Source organism: Leucoraja erinacea, chromosome 6, assembly GCF_028641065.1.
Source record: "Leucoraja erinacea ecotype New England chromosome 6, Leri_hhj_1, whole genome shotgun sequence".
Classification (NCBI taxonomy): domain Eukaryota; kingdom Metazoa; phylum Chordata; class Chondrichthyes; order Rajiformes; family Rajidae; genus Leucoraja; species Leucoraja erinaceus.
Genome location: NC_073382.1, coordinates 69,318,568 through 69,333,773, shown reverse-complemented (window position 1 = coordinate 69,333,773; position 15,206 = coordinate 69,318,568). Strand labels below are relative to the sequence as shown.

The following is a 15,206-nucleotide window of genomic DNA, read 5'->3' as shown; positions in this document are numbered from 1 at the left end:
TCCACTGGCGGTTCCTGGCACTGACTCCACAGCGCCTCCACTGGCGTTTCCCTGCACTGACTCCACAGCGCCTCCACTGGCGGTTCCTGGCACTGACTCCACAGCGCCTCCACTGGCGGTTCCTGGCACTGACTCCACAGCGCCTCCACTGGCGGTTCCTGGCACTGACTCCACAGCGCCTCCCTGCACTGACTCCACAGCGCCCTCAGCTGGCGATTCCAGGCGCTGGCCCTTTCATTCCCCGGGGGTCCCGGCGCTGACGCTGCTCCCTCGCCCTTGGCGGCGGCGGTTGGTAGGCGGGTGCTCGCTCACACGCTCGCGGCGTTGATGCGGCCTGACTGGGGCTGGGAGTGAGGGAGGGAGGGAGGGAGGAGCGGCGGCGGCGGCGGCAGCAGCGGGACCGGGACTCGCCCCGCGGGCGGATCGCGCCGAGATGGAGAAGAGCGCCAGTTACGGGAGCATCTCATCCAGTCAGTCGCTGCCCCCGAGCGGCTCCAGGCCGCCCAGCACCGGCTCCGGTGGCAGCAGGTGGGACAGCGGGGAATTATTACCCAACCCTCGGGGTATTGGCGTCCCGGGAAAGTCGGCATTTACTGACCACCCCAAGGTGTCCTGGGCATGAACATGGAGATGGGGGTCGCAGATGGAGATGGGGATGGGGATGCAGGTGGAGATGGGGATGGGGATGGGGATGGGGGATGGGGATGGGGATGGGGATGGGGATGGGGATGGGGATGGGGATGGGGGATGGGGATGGGGATGGGGATGGGGATGGGGATGGGGATGGGGATGGGGATGGGGATGGGGATGGGGTGGGGGGATGGGATGGGGATGGGGTTGGGGATGGGGATGGGGATGGGGATGGGGATGGAGATGGGGATGGAGATGGGGATGGAGATGGGGAGGGGGATGGGGATGGGGATGGGGATGGGGATGGGGATGGGGATGGGGATGGGGATGGGGATGGGGATGGGGATGGGGGGAGATGGAGATGGGGATGGGGATGGAGATGGGGATGGAGATGGGGTTGGGGATGGGGATGGGGCTGGAGATGGGGATGGAGATGGAGATGGGGATGGGGATGGGGATGGAGATGGAGATGGAGATGGGGATGGGGATGGAGATGGGGATGAGGATGGCGATGGGGATGGAGAGGGGATTGGAGATGGGGATGGAGATGGGGATGGAGGTGGAGATGGAGATGGGGATGGGGATGGGGATGGGGATGGGGATGGGGATGGGGATGGAGATGGGGATGGAGATGGGGATGGGGATGGGGATGCAGATGGGGATGGAGCTCCCCTCTTGCTGGGGAAGACACAAAGTGCTGCAGTAACTCAGCGGGTCAGGCAGCATCTCTGGAGAACGTTGAGAGGTGACATTTCAGGTCGGGATTGTCCTTCAGATGGTCAGGACATGGTGGTGGAGCAAGAACACAGCAGGAATCACAGAGGGGCGCAGAGAGTTAGAGATGCTCCAGAGATGCTGCCTGACCCACTGGGTTACTCCAGCACCTTGTGTTCTTTTGTAACCCAGCTTCTGCAGTTCCTAGTTTCTCCCCCTCCTCTTGACCCGCTCCCCTCCCATCGCTGCCGCTGGTCATATTGCTACCATGTTGGCGGGGAGAGAAGGAGGAATACCACGATTTGGATCCAGCCACATGTGTTTCCAAACCATGGTGGGGGACGTGAGTGGTGTTTACGTGCATCTGCCCTTCTTGGTAGTTGGAAGTTGTTGCCAGAGTGCCCTGGCAAAGTGAATTCCGCACCTTGTGCAAATGAGCAAGGGAGCGTTGAGCATAGTCAATGATAAACGTGCTGAGCTACACTTACCCAAAGAAGTGTAGAAAGCTGTGTCACGTTCTTGGCTTGTCCCTTGTAAATGGTGGGAAGACCTTGGGCAGCCAAGAGGTACCCATTCTCTGGCCTGATCCTGTGTGCACTGGTAACTCTCAAAAGGTCACCTCTTGATGCAATCGTTTTGAATGTCTGTAGGTAGACTGTTAGATGCTTAAGCTGTAATTTTGCAGTCTATAACATTCTTGTGGTTCAAATGGCAACCGCCCTTATTATCCCGGCCTGGGTGTTTGTCAAGGACTTCTTGTATATAGTGATGGCCTAACCCTAACTCATTTTCTGAAAAGTTATGAAGTTTTGCATGCAATTGTCAGTAAATAGACTAACTTCTGACTGAGTTAGTTGTGCTTTGGTCTTGGTTCTGAAGAACATTTGGGGGCTGAGATGTTTGAACATGAAGTACAGACATTTTCCTTTGTGTGTCTCCAGCCTCTGTAGTTTCCCCATGTTAATTCCACAGTTCCATCTTTTGATTTGAATCCATCGTCAGAAATAGTGCCTTTTATCAAGAGCAATTTTGAAGTGTGGGAGACAGGTATTTTTAAGGCCATGTAATAGGAGCAGAATTAGACCATTAGGCTCATCAAGTCTGCTCTGCCATTCAATCATGGCTGATCTATCTCTCCCTCTTCTTACCATGCCACTCTTGCCTTCTCCCCATAACCCCTGACACCCATAGTAATGAAGAATCTATCTATATCTGCATTATTATCCATTGACGGCCTCCACAGCCTTCTGTGGCACAGAATACAGCAGATTCACCACCCTTTGACTTACGAAATTCGTCCTCATCTCCTTTCTAAAGAAAAGTCCTTTTATTCTGAGGTTATGACCTCTAGTCCTTCCCATTAGTGGAAACATCATCTCCACATCCACTCTATCCAAGCCTGTCACATTTTCGTTCATAGAATGCAGATATCAATGGCCATTTTACCATCCACCCCTAACTGCCCCTCCCTAAGTAATTAAGAATCAATAACTGCTTTACGTCACATTTGGTCAGACAGGATAAGGGTAGTTGATTTTCTTCCACATGTATAGTCTTAGAGTACAATAATAATTCGGATGGTTTTATGATCCCCTCATTTTAAAGTCACTCTTTTACGATGCAAGCATTTGTTTTAGATTCCATATTGATTTAAATACTTAAATATAAGTTTCTAAGCTGACGATGGGATTTGAATTCCAGGAGCAGTATTCAAGAATGCAGGTCTATCAACTAAACTACTCTGTGGTGTGTGGAAGGGAGGGAATGCATGAGAGAGGATTAGGAAGATGGTGGGGGAATGATGAGAAACTAGGAAGAAGATAGTGAGATAACAGTAGGAGAGAAATAGGGAGGAAGTGGGGGAAGGAGATATAAAACCTAGTGAAGAAAACAGCATGATCTGTACAGGTCTGGTTTGTATAAGTCAGTTGCTGGTACATTTAATAATATTGCTGTAATTAGATATATTGGTTAACACTAACAATTATCAATTACTTTTCCAAGAGCACATGTTGATATTTGTTTATACCTGAAGTGAGTACCTTAAAATTGTAATGTTTGGAATATTTGTCTTCAAAAAATCTACTTTTTATTTATAGTTTGATGGTTGCACGTATGGCTTGATATTTCACATAGAGTAAATAGTTATGTTTGAATGTGTTAAGGTATTTCTATGCACAGGGAATGTTAAACATTGATATAAGGAGCTGAAGGTATTTCAGTGTAATTCTTTTCATAAACTGATGTAACAACCAGCAAATTGTTGTTGGATTAGCCAATGCACAGTAACTTCCAGTACTTAGAATTGTCTAAAGTTTGGAGTGTCCTTTTGAAATAATGTGTCAGGCTTTATGTTGGTAATAGACAGTTTTGGTGCTATCCAAGTACTTGTTCATTGCTTGGTCCACGTTGGAAACATTTACATGGCCTCTAAAAGCAATAATTAGCAAGACTTGGAGTTTACTGTTTCAATTGAGCAGTGCTTTTTGGATGTTTGGAATGTTTTTAAAGATAATTCATGGTCAGTGTTCATAGATGAGAGTATCGTTACTGAAGGGAGGTGGGGGTGGGTAGGGCAAAGTCTGGGAAATGATATCTGAAAACAGTTGAGGGGGGTGATTGTCAGATGGGTAAAGGTAGTGACAAAAGCTAGGGTGTAAAGGGGGTAAAGCAATGTTGGATAAGGAGAGGAGGAGTGAAATGTAAAGTCAGAGGGAGAGATATGGATGGGAGGGGGAATTGAGGATAAAAGGTAACATGGCAATGAAGAAGGGCGCAGTCAGAATGTTAAAGGAAGTTAAATTAGTTACCAACCAGGTGTTCCAGCAGTTTGGTGATCACTGTTTACAGCAAGGGTTCCCAAACTGGGGTAAATGTTGCCAACCCAGGGGGCAAATTTGTTGATTCTGGATTTGTACATATTTTTTCTCATTGACTGACTGTGTTTGGTTCTGGTATGCTAATGTGATCATCATTAGTTGTTCCTAAATAAGTGAAATAACATTGTTATGTGCTATTAAAGTTGCCAGGGGTAAACAGGACAAAAAAGGTTGGGAACCCCTGGTTTACAGGCTGCTGTACCTTCTTCCTAACGGTGGAAGCAATATGAGAGCTTTGGCTAGGGTGCCGTGAGTCTTTGATTTCACCACTTTTTTAAGGCAGCACTTCGTGTCGACCCCTTTGATGGTGGGAGGTTAGTACCACTGATGGACGGGGCAATGTGTTCCCCACTGTAATCTCCTTCAAGGTGTTCCAGTTACCAAAACAGATTGTGATGCAGCCAGTCAGTATGCAATCTACTGTATACCTGTAAAGGTTTGATAGATTATTTGACCACATGTTGAATCATCTCAATCTTCTGAAGAAGAAGTAGAGGCATTGATAAGGTTTCTTTGTGTTTGCAACAATGTGCTGTGCCCAGGGCAGATCTTCAGAGATCGGCATGCCTGGTAACTTGAAGTTGTTGACTACTGCCATCTCGTCGAAAAGACAGGTTCATGGATCCTTGGCTTTCCCTCCCTGAAGTCGACAATCAGCTCCTTGGTCTTGCTAATGTCCAGTACAAGATTAAAAAGAGCTAGAACAACAATCAGATTTTCAATCTCCTCCATATTCTCTGACTCGTCATTTGCCATTAATAGACCAAAAAGGGTGGCATCATCTTTTAAAGATGGCATTGGAGCTGTGCCTGGCTACACAGTTATGGGTGTAGAGAGAGTAGAGCAGGGGACCAAACACGCCACTATGAGGTGCTCCTGTGTTGATGGTAATCGAGGAGGAAGTTTTGTTGTCAATCTGTACTGATGGTGATCTTCCAGCAAGGAAATCGAGGGACAAACAGAGACCCAGTTCTGAATTTGATTAGTTTAGGGAGGATGATGGTGTTGAACGCCAATCTGTAGTCGATGGACAATAGTATGTGTTTTTATTGTCCAAGTAGTCCTGTACAGAGTGGAAAACCTGCAAGATGACATTCCCTGTTGATCTGTTGTGGCAGTGGGTGAATTGTACTACGTCCAGATCCTGACAACGGCAGGTGTTGATATGTGTCATGGCAAACCTCTCAAAGTCACTTCACCACAGCTGACAGTGCCACTGGTCCGTAGTCATTGAGCCGTGTCACTGCTCTTCATAGATGTTCTCTTACAGCAGTTTTGAAATGTACCACATAAAAACTATCCCTGCTTCAATTCTGTTCTGACCTACGTTTTAATTCCTTGATGAATTCCGCCTCTGTTCAGCAACCTTATTTCAAGGATTGGATGGTGGTGATAGGTAATTTGAAACTTGTATACCTGCAGAAATCTGAGGGAGTTGCAATGCTCCCTTAAACCTGCATGGCTCCTTTAAGGGTGGCACAGTGATGCAACGGTAGAGTTGCGCCAGAGACCCAGATTTGATCCTGACTACGGATGCTGTCTGTATGGAGTTTGTGTGTTCTCACTGAGACTGCGTGGGTTTTCTCCGGGTGCTCCAATTTCCTCCATCATCCCAAAGACATGCACATTTGTAGGTCAATTGGCTTCTGTAACTTATCCCTAGTGTGTAGGATAAAGTCAAGGTCAATTTTATTCGTCACATACACCCGAAGGTGCAATGAAATGAATTTGCCAGCAGAGATACATTTAAAAAGAACACACAATACACAATAAAATTGAACACAAATATCCACCACAGCATTCTTCACTGTGGTGGAAGGCACAAAGTTCAGCCAGTCCTCCTTCCTTGTTCACCCGTGGCCGAAGCCATGAACGGTCCACACACTCCGCAGCTTGGAGTGCCCGAATCGGCACTTTCCTACCAGAGTCCACGGCTTCAGGATGTTATAGTCCTAATGTAAGGGTGATCACTGGTCTGTGAGCCGAAGAGCCTGTTTCTACACGGCATCTGTAAACTAGACTCTAACTAAATGAAACAATGTTATATTCCTGTTTTGTAAGTATGCTGAGAAATTGTGACTATTAGTAAACAACAAAGTAAACAAAATTTACTGCTGACAGGCTACAAATGTGGTTAAAATCACGTAACAATTGTGTGGAAAAACGTTACGTGTATTAAACGTAAATGTTATATATGTGGAATATATATCGGAGCAAGCCATCAGTACCTGGAGATCTTGCTCTGCTAATCGTCATGGTCACAGTTGATCGTCTGCCTCTGATTCCGTTTTTTTGCACCTTCCCCACTGATCTCGATTGCCTGCAATATCCAGCAATCTTTTGACATATTGTAAATGCTCCGTGACTAATCTCCACATCACCAGAGACAGAAAATTCCAACAATTCACCACCATTCAGAGTGAAGTCATTTCTCCCGTCTCAGTCCTAGCTGGTTCACCCCATGTACTGTGACTCCTGGTTCCACACTCACTGGATAGGGGATACATGCTCTCCACGTCAGTCTGTCAAACCTTGTATGAATTTTGAGTTTCAGTGAGATCCACACAGATAAAGAACAATACCCCACCAACATTCACTAACTGAAGAAATTTGGGATGTTAATTGATGTAAAATATATAGTTCTCTGTCTTGCAATTTTATCAACAAACATACAGAACGATTAAAATACTAATGCATGCACTAGGATTAACTATTGAAATGATGTCTAAAGCTGCCCCACCCATTTGAACGATGGAATTGCTTGAAGGGCCAGATAGCATACTCCTATTTTGAGTTCATATGAAACATTTACTTGGCCACTTGGCAATTGGCCACTCCTCAAATTAGCCATTGCTATTGTTTGATGATACGGTTGTGAAGGGCTCACTCACTCGCCCCTGTTGCTCGCGGAACTGTTGATCCTCCTGGTGCTATAAGACAGCAACCTTACCGCCACGTCACTGTGCCACCCCTTGCAGAACAGGCAGTGGATGGAATGTGTAGGAAAGAACTGCAGATGCTGGTTTAAATCGATGATAGACACAAATGCTCAGCGGGACAGGCAGCATCTCTGGACCTGAAATGTCACCCATTCCTTGTTTCCAGCTGCCTGTCTCGCTGAGTTACTCCAGCATTTTGTACAGGGCTCGAAATTAGCGGTTGCCCGGGTGCCAATGACCACCCAAAGTGCCGCCGGGAACCTAAATGCCGAGTCATTTTTCCCGCATAGGCAATGTAAATACTGGTTTATACCGAAGATAGACACAAAAAACTGGAGTAACTCAGCGGGTCAGGCAGCATCTCTGGAGAAAAGGAACGTGACGTTTCGTGTCAGCGGCGACGACGTGGTGCAGAGCAAAGATACGGGGTGTGGGGTGACGGAGGGTCGGAGCGAATGGCGGGCCCCGCCTATAGGATCTTTGGCAGCGACAGTGATAGCGGCTCCTCCTCCACCCGCACCCCGCCCGCCCTGATAGCGGCCGCTGCTTGCCAATCCGCTAACGCCGATAACCACTTTCAAAACAAACCCTCCCGCACGCCGAGGCTGGGAGGAGGGAGGGAGGGGGAGGCCCCCTTCCTCCGTCTGAAGCAGCTACACCGCTTGGCCCCGCACCTTCTGTTGTTTGGTGGAGGAGGGGAGGTGGTGGCGAGGAGATCCCAACTGCTTTCCCCTTTGGCGGCGACACTTGGCGGTGGACAGGGACGGCCAAGGCAGTGGGGCGATGATATCGTCCCTGTCCGATGAGTGCTGACCTTTCTTGAAAAAAAGTTGTGAGAGCCTTGTTGTGTCTATCGTAGACAGTGGATAGAGTTGGAGAGACACAGCAAATCACTGACAGCCTCGACGTGCACAGGTTCTTCAATGCTATGAAGGCCATCAATAGCCCAAACACCATAACTCCCAGCCCACAGAGGTCCAACAATGTAATAGAACCTGTGTATGTGATTTTCTTACTGCCTGATATTGAAGGTGGAACTCCAACCATTGATCACCAGGATTCTATGCAGGATCAAAGGGATGAGATGTCCTGTTAGTGAATTTGAAAGTGCAATGCTGAAAGTGCTGTGTGTGCAGAGATTTCAACAATCTAGCTAAATCTAGATTGTCCAGTTTCATTTCTTGTAGGTCGTTTCCTCAATGAACATTGCAACTTTTCTTTGTTTTTTGTACAGTGTTGACAACATTTCTTTTTTAGCATTCTATATGTTGTGGAGAAATGCCCATAGTGTTTCTTTCAATGTTAGAGGCGGGTGGGTTCAGCCCTTCAGCTTTTGAGCACCAAGTCACGACTAATGTTATATTTTTCTCAGAAGCTAAATATAAAAATCTTTGTGAACTTGAGTCGGATATGAAGAAGCAATTCTTTTGGTATCATAATTAACGGGACCCCTTCAAACAACATTAACAAAAGACAAGATCTATTTTATTTTTGTTTATGGGATTGCGCTGTCAATGTTTTAAAGTGATTATTTGTGAAGCCCTTGAGTGAAAGTATGTCGTTGTGTGAGAGTATAAGAATCTGATGTGGATCCTGCAAATACCCCATTTTTCACTTGCCTTCTTTGCTGAAATCTGAAGATTCTGCAGTTCGTTCCCCAATTTAAAATATGACATTTTGCATGGCATTTCCTTTCATAGGATGGGTTTTTTTAAAGGGAGATTGCAATGATCTATTCAACATTTTTCAAAGCAAGTTTTTTTTCCCATTTGCTCTTTATATTTGGGGAATTTTATAATTAAACCATTATGTCTTTGCGTTAAGGTATCCAATGTTTGATGAAATAACTATCACAGTGCAGCTTGAATGTTTTTAGCCTTGGGAGATCAGAATTTGACTTTTGCCTTGGATTTGGTCGGAATGCTGCTTCATTATCTGTGAGAAGAAATCCTTGTTGACTGCATTTGCATTTTCAATTGTTATGTTGATCAGGCCATTTTACTAAAAAGCGACATTTCTATCGCTTTATTCATTAACCCTGTCTGGCTGCATTGTGAGAAATCTGTTTTTGCAACACTGGATCCAATTGTTCTGCTTTTGAATTGCTATTTGGGTAGAAGGAGAGCATTGAAAAATCTTGTGTTTAAAAGAGCCATTTGACTTAGAGCATATGTCAGATTTCCAAGAAAGTTAACCATTTTATTCCATTCACTCTTTACTGGTAATATTTTCTTTCTTACGTTTTATCTGTTTTCTTTTGCAAACTATTTTGGATTCTGCTTGCACTGCTGATTAATGACATATAAAACAAAATCTTCTGACAGCTTTGGGGTATTAAATTTGTCATATCTGGTTATCAACTCACCAACTGTTGCAAATAGATATTGCTACTTTTACTATTTTAAACCTATTGGACCTGTCCCACTTAGGCGACTTTTTAGGCAAGTGCAGGAGATCTCTGCGTTGGTCATGGTCGCTACATGGTCGCTACATGTTCGCTGGTGGTCTCTGGTGAGTTTCCTTCATGGTCGCGAGGGGTTCCCGCATTTTGGGAACTAGTTGCGGCCTCGGTATGGTCGCAGAAAAATTTTCAACATGTTGAAAATTTTTATGCAACCAAAATTTGGTCACCATGGAGAAAATTGATAATCCTGTAGTCGTAGGTGCAGTTGTAGTGGGGTCGCCATGTAGTTATGGGTAGTCGAGGTAGTCGTAGGTAGTTTTAGTTAATCGCCTTTGCTGACCGGTCATTTTCATTGGCTCATTGGGGGAAAAAAAAAGTAAGCATGAGTTTTCAGAACCAAGGATAACCTTGTAACACTGTAACAGTCGCCGTTACAGTTCCCGGTTTTTCAAGCGAACCTTGGTTAAACTATACTGTACTATATGTGGTTCTGGAGTTGGAATAATAGAATTACAGAGCAGTGATTCATACACCCATTTGGGATTGCAAGGACACTTAAAGAGAGAACAAAGACATTTATTTGTCATCTGCACTGGATCCGAATCAGAACCATGAAATACTTGCTGCTGCTTTCCGGGCACTATTATTAGAGTTAGATTTCTTGTCACTTACTTTGGGGTTATAAAGCTTTCTAATGTTCATATGGAGTAACATTGAAGAAACATTTGAGAAGCATTGCTGTAGAGGCACAATTAGTGATTGCTGATTAGAATACAGAATATAACTTTACATTGGTGCTGTCAGAATGAATGAACTTGCAGGAGTTTGTGTGAAAAGGTATAACTTGGGTGTCCTAGTAGAATTATTTAAGGTTATGAATTGTTTTGATAGTAAAGGCATTAGACTGTAACATCAGAAACCATTAATATAAGAAAGTCATGAGGAAATCGAAGGAATGTGGAACTGAGTACCATAAGGATGTTGGATAAAGTTAGGAAGTGTTACCAAAGTGTACAAGGAGAAGGGAATAAGACGTTGATAGGAATAGACAAGCAAGAATTGGAGGAGACTGAAGTGATTGAAAATTGTTATGGAATGAATGGCAGGGTCCCCAGGAGAAAGCAAAGGAGGAACATTTTGTACTGGACTTCAACCTCAGTGGTTGCACAGGATGATGTTCCTGGAGTCTTCTGTTCATTGATTTTGACCATCCATTTTGCATGACCCAAGTGTAGGGTAGCTATTGTTAACATGTTGCTTCCACTATTCACCATGTTATGAATAATTTGATCATAGCTGAAATTGTGGTGCAGCATACTGCAATGTTTTGTGAATCATTGTGGGCCAAAGGGCCTGTGCCTGTGTGTGTTGCACTCTACTATGTTCTATGAAATCAAGGTTGGTTCTAGTTTGAGGTTATTTTACACTGTAGAATATGAATTGCTGCCTAAAGTAGCTTCTCGTCTCAACAAACTTTGTCCTTTCTTTCCATAGTGCCTCCTCGTCTGTATCTGAGCAGTCCGTGTACCACAAGGCCGATACCGTTATGTCGTCTGAGTCTGTTTCTTCGGCAGATTTTTCTTCTGATTTCAGGGTAGGTAACTGTTCCTTATGGTGCATTTCACTATATTTGTTTTTGATAAATTCACATAAATGCCAGCAAACTCATTCTGTACCTAAAAATATACAAAGGGATCATTTTTTAATGCTTTCAAGCTTGTGTACTAAATGCTAGATTTGCATGTATTTAATAGCAAACCTGTAGATAAGTATCCCTTGAGAAGGATTAAATAAAGAGCCACAGAACGTTACTTATTACTGTTCGATATAGCTAAGCATGTCATTGGTGCCTCAACCAGGAATTGCACAAGGCTAGAGTAAAGGGGCTGTCCCACTGCGGCTATCTAATCCGCGAGTTAAGAAGAGTGCTTTCGACCTTCAAGGTCGAGGGCACTCGCCTGGAAAACCTCGAGCTGGATCGACTGTCCGACACACACACACCGCAAAGGTGGGGGCCAGGGAAAGCGGGGAAGGCAAAAGACGTCTGCCACTGTGTGGTAAGTCCATTTCAGAGGGGGAGAGAAGATGGGGGGAAGGAGTGGAGACACTTTTAAGAAGTATACTAAAGTTTAGCGGGGATTTTACCTACCGGTCGGTTTTCTTTGGTCCTGAAAACTCCAATGAGCCAATCAAAATGCATGGTCCCCGAAGGAGATTGCCTACAGCTGCCCTCGACTGCCTGTAACTAAATAGCGGCCCCACTCCACTGTACTATGAGTCAAAAAGAACCGTGCCGACCAACTGTTACTCGCGGAAAATTTTTAAACATGCTGAAAATGTTTCCGCGACCTAGCTGAGGCCACGAGTAATCGGGAACTTCCCTCGAGCATGAAGGAGAGTTCCAATGACCTCCTAGGACCTCGTGTCGACCATGCTGCGAGTTTGAGTCGAGGGCATACTCGTCTAAACTCGCAGATTAGGTCGCCACAGTGGGACAGCCCCTTTAGACCATCATGCATGTAAATTCCCACCTTTTTTTTGTATTTCTTGTATGATTTAGTTATAATTGTTGTTTTTTTATTATGGGTATGGACCAAAATTGACTGTTAATAATTAGTAAATATGACAATGTGTGCTGCAGTTTTAAATTAGTTAGTTCTGAATCATTTAATTAGAACCGTTGGCAATGGATTCAAGGCACGGGTATCACATATTGATCTGATTTATAGTATTTGAAAAGAAAATGGATGAGAAAATATTTTAAAGCCTCTTTTGTGTTGGGGTTAGCTTTGACTTAAATTATCATATGTAGGGTTTGATTTTGTTTTAAACCGTGGCAATATGGAACATGCGGTGGTTTATTATCCATTTCATAGTTAAATATTCCGGGGAAAAAAAAGATTTGCTTGCCAAATGGCCATTGCTGTTATTGGTCAAGTTTGTTCAATCTGCGTATGTTTGTTGCATGCTGCATTTAGAAGCTTATAAGATCGGTTGCAACTTTGGTTGCATTTTTCTTGGGTGGGAAGGATAGGTGCTAATAAAAATTTGATTTTTGAACTTTTTTTCTAGCAAATAATTTTGATTATCAAGGAAGATCCTAACCAAAATGCATACTGTACAGCAAAATTGACTAAAGTTATTGGTAGCAGAGCAATTCTCTTACTTTTGCTTGAAGCGACCCAAACGTTTGTCTCAACAATAATTATTACACACTTTGAAAATGTCTTTTCATACTCTGAATAATTCTTCTCTGCAGTAAGCCATGTTTATTTGAGAGCTTTGAAAAATGATCAGACCTGTTCTTCTTCCTTAAGCAGCTGCTTAGGATTGAGAGAGACATACTTCCTCTGGGTTGTGTGGATTCTGGGTTCTGAGATGACTCATGAAGCTTTTGACTCTTCCACAGAAATGGCTGATGAATTGGCGAGGATGATTGATGGCAGGTAAAGTAGGTGGATAGTGGGTGAGATGATGTGTTTCTTCCACCACTTGTGCCTCCAGTTTGTGGCCTCTGTTGTCACTACCATCCCCAATGTTCCTCCTCTACTTGAAACAGTGCAGAAAATCAGCGGAAGTAACACATTTCTTCAAGGAGAGTCTAAGCAAATCCTTGGATTTTTTTCTTTGATTGGTAATCTTCTTGTATGACAGAGTGTGGGATAGTGTATTTTTCAGATGTCAAGTGTGCAAAGGATATGGTCTGCTTGATGTAGCTGAATGAATGTAACCGAAGATAGACACAAAATGCTGGATAATTCAGCGGGACAGGCAGCATCTCTGGATGGAAGGAATGGGCAACGTTTCAGGTCGAGACCCTTCTTCAGAATGTAACTACAGTTTCAACATTGGGGATCTTGGCCTGGTGAGAGGACATTGACATCAGTTTTCTTATCCTTTCAGTGAATTTGCAGAAACAGTTTAGCTTCGAGATACAGTACGGAAGTAGGCCCTTCAACCCACCCAGTCCACGCTGACCATCAATCACCCTTAGACTATGTCCTATACACTAGAGGTAATTTACAGAAGCCAATGAACCTACAAACCTGCCCATCTTTGGAGTGTGGGAGAAAGCCGGAGAAAACGCACCGGAGAAAACGCACATGGTCCCGGGGTATGTACTATCTCCACACAGTCCTGAGGTCCCCTTGGATAATCATTCTCTTCCCAGAGGCTGCCAATGGTGCTGTGTACATATGACTGAAACTCTTCACTGCAAAGTTTTATGATTTTGGTGGTGATACAGCCTGTTGCAATGATTCATTTGCGTTGGAATATGAATTTTGCAACTTGTCAGTCAACATTGCTGACAAGTCTGGCCTGAATAATTGCCATGTGATAGAATCAAGAATAGTCTTAAATGTGCCTTCCAAAAAGTGTTGACGCCTCGCTTTTACTGATATGTTACGATCATTCCTTGCTTTAAATAGCACAAAGCCTTAGTTGTCAGCGTTCAGAAATGTTTTTTACAGCACTGAAGAGGTCTTACGTAACAAGGCTTTTAACAAGTTGCTGAAAGTCTTTCAGTTGCTTGTAAAGTTGTTCCTTTTTCGTTGAGAAAAAATTGAGCTTTCCATTTACGAATCCGATGCATTTTCAAATAAATAGCTCCTTCATCTGGTCATTCTCATTGACCAGTCCCGATGCTTCTTATTGCAGAAGCCAATTATGGTGAACTACAGGACACCCCATAAACTATGGACACTTAGCAGTTCCTGGAGGTTGAATATAGACAAGTTGTGTCTAGATAATGAATATGCAAGCTAGCTTTGTGAAGATCCCTGTGAGTTTTTGCAGTTCCTTGCAGCGACACTTCTGTTGCCATTTTGAGGGCAGATTGATGGAGATAATGGAGCAGATCAGGCATTGGTTAGTCCAGCAGTCCTCTGCCTATCAAGTAAGGCTAACACGTTAACTTTACAGTCTCTCAATCTAGTAGATGCTTGTGCTTGAACTAGAGTGATACTATGATATATTGTGCTGATCTCTGGCAATACATTTGTTTGTTATGATAAGACTAAACTCCAAGCATTTTGTCAGAAGGTGGTCCCCAGCAGTTGACCTTCCCTATTCCTTCATTGCCAATTCCTCCTTGCCGATAAATAAATCCCTGAAAGAGGCCACACAAGAGAGTGAGTACAATAATTTTGCTCTTAGTTAGCAAGACCAAGGATCTGATTGTTCACTTCTGGAAGGGAAAGCCATGGATCTATGAATCTGACTTCATTGATAGAATGGCAGTGGATTGAATCCACAGCTTCAAGTTCCTGGATGTGTATATCTGAAGATCTATCCTGGGCCCAGCACATTGCCACATTCTCAAAGAAAGTTGGTCAATGCCACTACTTCCTGAAAAAATGGAAGAGATTTGGTATGTTGCTGAATACTCCATTGAACTTTGACAGGAGAGAGCATTGGTTGTATCACAGCCTGATTCGGCAATTTGAACGTCCTGGATTGAAGGAGGCTGCAGAAAGTGGTAGATATTGCCTGGTCCATCAGTGTACTGACATCCCCACCATTGAAGGGCTTGACGGAAAGCGGTGCTTCTGAAAGGCAGCTAATATCATCAAAGACTCCCTGTTATGGTTTGGTTACACAATATTATTGATTATTAAAATATTGTAATACTGATTGTTG

The 15,206-nt window shown here is 44.2% G+C and overlaps 1 protein-coding gene across 1 annotated transcript in view; it reads left to right on the top strand.

Moving 5' to 3' along the window:
• The first annotated feature begins 290 nt into the window (after positions 1 to 290).
• Positions 291 to 15,206, top strand: part of mtmr2 (myotubularin related protein 2) — a 50,870-nt gene continuing 35,954 nt past the window's right edge. Inside the window, exons 1-2 of the mRNA XM_055637324.1 lie at positions 291 to 528; positions 11,061 to 11,160. Coding sequence (XP_055493299.1) covers positions 434 to 528; positions 11,061 to 11,160 — 195 coding nt within the window. The 5' untranslated portion in view covers positions 291 to 433. The remainder of the gene's footprint in view (positions 529 to 11,060; positions 11,161 to 15,206) is intronic.